The sequence below is a fragment of the Octopus bimaculoides genome, chromosome 23 (assembly GCF_001194135.2).
Source record: "Octopus bimaculoides isolate UCB-OBI-ISO-001 chromosome 23, ASM119413v2, whole genome shotgun sequence".
In the NCBI taxonomy this organism is placed as follows: Eukaryota; Metazoa; Mollusca; class Cephalopoda; order Octopoda; family Octopodidae; genus Octopus; species Octopus bimaculoides.
Genome location: NC_069003.1, coordinates 24,115,971 through 24,119,645, shown reverse-complemented (window position 1 = coordinate 24,119,645; position 3,675 = coordinate 24,115,971). Strand labels below are relative to the sequence as shown.

The 3,675-nt window shown below is 35.8% G+C and overlaps 1 protein-coding gene across 1 annotated transcript in view; it reads left to right on the top strand.

Moving 5' to 3' along the window:
* LOC106870044 (uncharacterized) overlaps positions 1-3,353 on the top strand; it is a 7,085-nt gene extending 3,732 nt beyond the window's left edge. Inside the window, exons 3-4 of the mRNA XM_014916014.2 lie at positions 932-1,196; positions 2,012-3,353. Of these exons, the coding sequence (XP_014771500.1) occupies positions 932-1,196; positions 2,012-2,311 (565 nt within the window). The 3' untranslated portion in view covers positions 2,312-3,353. The remainder of the gene's footprint in view (positions 1-931; positions 1,197-2,011) is intronic.
* The last annotated feature ends 322 nt before the right edge of the window (positions 3,354-3,675 follow it).

Genomic DNA, 3,675 nt, shown 5'->3' with positions numbered 1-3,675 from the left:
ATATATATATATATATATATATACACACTCACATGCACATATGTTGCCTTACTGGTACTTGTGCCAGTGGCACATGAAAAAAAAAACATTTGAGCGAGGTCATTGCCAGTGCCGCTGGACTGGCTCCTGTGCAGGTGGCACGTAAAAAAAACACCATTTTGAGCGTGGCCTTTGCCAGTACCACGTGACTGGCCCTCGTCCCAGTGGCACATAAAAGAACCCACTACACTCTCGGAGTGGTTGGTGTTAAGAAGGGCATCCAGCTGTAGAAACTCTGCCAGATCAGATTGGTGCCTGGTGCAGCCTTCTGGTTCACCAGTCCTCAGTCAAATTGTCCAACCCATGCTAGCATGGAAAGCGGACGTTAAACGATGATGATGATGATGATGATGATGATGATATATATATATATATATATATATATATATAAATGGCACTCCATTGATTACAATGACAAGTGTTCCAGTTGAACCAATCAGTGGAACAGCCGACCCATGGAATTAGCATGTAAGTGGCTGAGCACTCCATAGACAAGTGTACCCTTAATGTAGTTCTCAGAGATATCCTGCATGACATAGAATATGACAAGGCTAGCCCTTTGAATTACAGGTGCTTCTTTGGACAGGAGCAAAATGAAAAAAAAAAGGGTTTTCCTCAAGCATACGACACACTTCCAGGAATCAAACTCACAACCTTTATAGCCCCGAACCAAAAATCCCTAACCACTAAGCCACATGCCTTATATCATTACTTTCATCCCCCTTTTATCTCACCACTACCACCACCACCACCACCACCATCATTATCACCACCACCACCACCATCATCATCATCATCATCATTATCACTATCACCATTGCCACAATCACCACCACTGCCTCTTCTGACTGAATTTCCCCATGAAAGCACCACTGCCATCTTCTTATTCCAGGTGTCAAATCTCCGAGAGTCTGACAACATTGCATGAGGCTTTGGCCATCTACGACTACATAAACCCAAACTACATCGGAAAGATAAAGGTCCTCCAACTGATTGCACACTGCTATCTGCTGAAAGAGGAATTTGATAACGCCAAGAAGTATTTCAAGTCCATATTGGATGTTAACAGTGACAATCTTTTGAGCAGCGTATCAGAGGTTGAGATTTTCTCAATGGCTTTTGAACACCTGATTTATCTCAGTTTGGAAGATCCACAGGTACGAGTGATTAATAGCTTGTTGCTGATGTCATTGATAGAGATTAATTAGTTTGATGAAAAATAAGATTGACTGAAATATAAACGGTACATGAATAGATGGATGATTGATACAGAGGTAGGTGGACATTTAGATGGACATATGTGTGTGTGTGTGTATTTTTTTCAATTTTTTTTCTCCGTGTTTTTCTCCTTGTCTCCGTATTCTTTCTGTTGAAGAGCGTAGCTCGAAACGTCAAAGACTTTCCGTATTCCCGAGCGTCATACTAATATATACTTTTGTTATTTACACCACCTGTCCTCGTCTGTTGTTATTTTTTGTATATTCTCCCATATATATATATATATATATATATATATATATATATATAGATAGATAGATAAAACTTACTTGGAGAAAGATGCGTGGCATTCGATCATATAATAATATAAATAATATATAAATATATGCATATATCCATACATATATGTACATACCTACATCTATATGTATACATACATGCATATATGGGTACAGGCCATAAAAAAAGAAACGTGGACAGAATGAGAAACGAAAACAGAAAACAAAGGAGCTTCGTGAGACCACTACTGTGTCACTTCAAGAAAAAACAAAAAAAAGACTGTTGGTAAACAGTTTATAGCAGAGACTCCATCTAAGATCTGAAGAAGGAATTGTATTCCGAAATATCATCGGACTATAGATAACTAAAATACAATGAGTATATAGTCCATTTTTTTTTTTTGTATTATAGTGCATTGTTGTACCATTCAAAACTTTTTATTCTTTCTTAATTTTTTAATTTTTTTTATTTCTAGAACCAGATGATTCATTTGGAGAATATTTTGAACCATCTAAGACAACTATTGAAACAAAGTGTAACTGAAAAACAGAAGCTACGATATTCCAATGCTATTGCCAAGTACCAGTCCTTGAAAATACTCCTGCTTGATAAACTCAGCCAACATGAAGAAAGAGCTGGACTGCTCATGGACTCAATCCCTTTTCTTTGTCAATATTGTATGACCTACAGGCATTATTTTAATTGTTCTCAAGAGAATTATATTCATAAACTCTGCGGACTGAGATCTAATTCACATGAAGTTGACTTTCAATAACAATTAAAGATTGTAGAATAAAGGATGGTCTATGATTTGACATTTTTGGTATGATTGACTTCATAATAGCAGAGGTCAACTAGGAAACCTTGACCTGCTAGAAATGGTAGGTAAATCTCCCTTGCACAAATAACGTTATACGTTATTCAAAGCTTAATGGAGACTTTGCAAAATGTAGTTTTTGATAAACTAACTTTTACTTGTTTCAGTCATTAGGATGTGGTCATGCTTGGACTGGTATTCCGTTTGTGATATGCTTTTGAAATGGAATGAAAGCATGCCTTTTTTTTAAATAACTTTTGACTGGAGATGAAAAATGGATTGTGTTTGAAAATGTAGTGTGAAAAAGATTCCAAAATAGCAACCAAATACAAATATCCATGCCAAAAACGCTATGCTTTGTGTTTGATGGGATCATAAAGGCATTATTTATTGTGAGCCTCTCCCCCAAAACCAGATCATTAATTCTGATGTATACTGTCGTCAGCTGGCTAATTTGAACCAAAAATATCAAAGAACTGATGCCAGAGATTGCCATCAGGACAGGGGTAGTGTTCCAATAAGACTATGGTTGACCATGTGTGTGTCTTTGGCTACCTGAACAAAGTTACATGAACTTGGCTGAGATCTATTACACCATCCGCCATACTCTCCTGATATTGTGTCATCTGAATACCACTTGTTTTTGTCTCTACAGAATTCATTGCAAGGAAAAACATTTAAGAATTCAGCCGGAGTCAGAATGCATCTAGAAAACTTTGTTTCTTCAAAACCAGTCAGATTTTATGCTGATGGAATATTTAGATTAACTTCTAGCTTTCTTCCAGCCCAGACTTGAACTCCCTGGACTATGCCATATGGAGAAAATAGGATCACTCGACCAACAGAACTTTGCATTCAAGTTTTGATCATTTTAAGCAAATCCTAAGGAAAGAATGGGACAACATGTCTGAGTACTTCATCATGGTAAGTTGTAATGCCTTCAGGTGGCATGTGAAGGCTGTGGTGGACATATTGAATAAATTATCTTTTTATACCTCTATGTACTTGTGTTAAAATTATATTTCTGTTAGGTTGCTGGTTGTGATATAAACAATTTAGTAACTTATATATTATTTTCAAGTTTTGCTTTCCCACCCCATGTATGTGTATATATATATATATGTATATATAGTCACGATGAGGTTATTTAAACCTCTTATAGGGATATTAATCCAAGATACACTGGTTTAGTATATTATATTTTGAAGAGATAATTCATTAATAAATATATATAAAATATTGTGAAATATCAAACATTATTATGGAGTTAGAAAGCAGAGAGATCTAATGGATACAAATTAATTTATTAATTAATTATCATA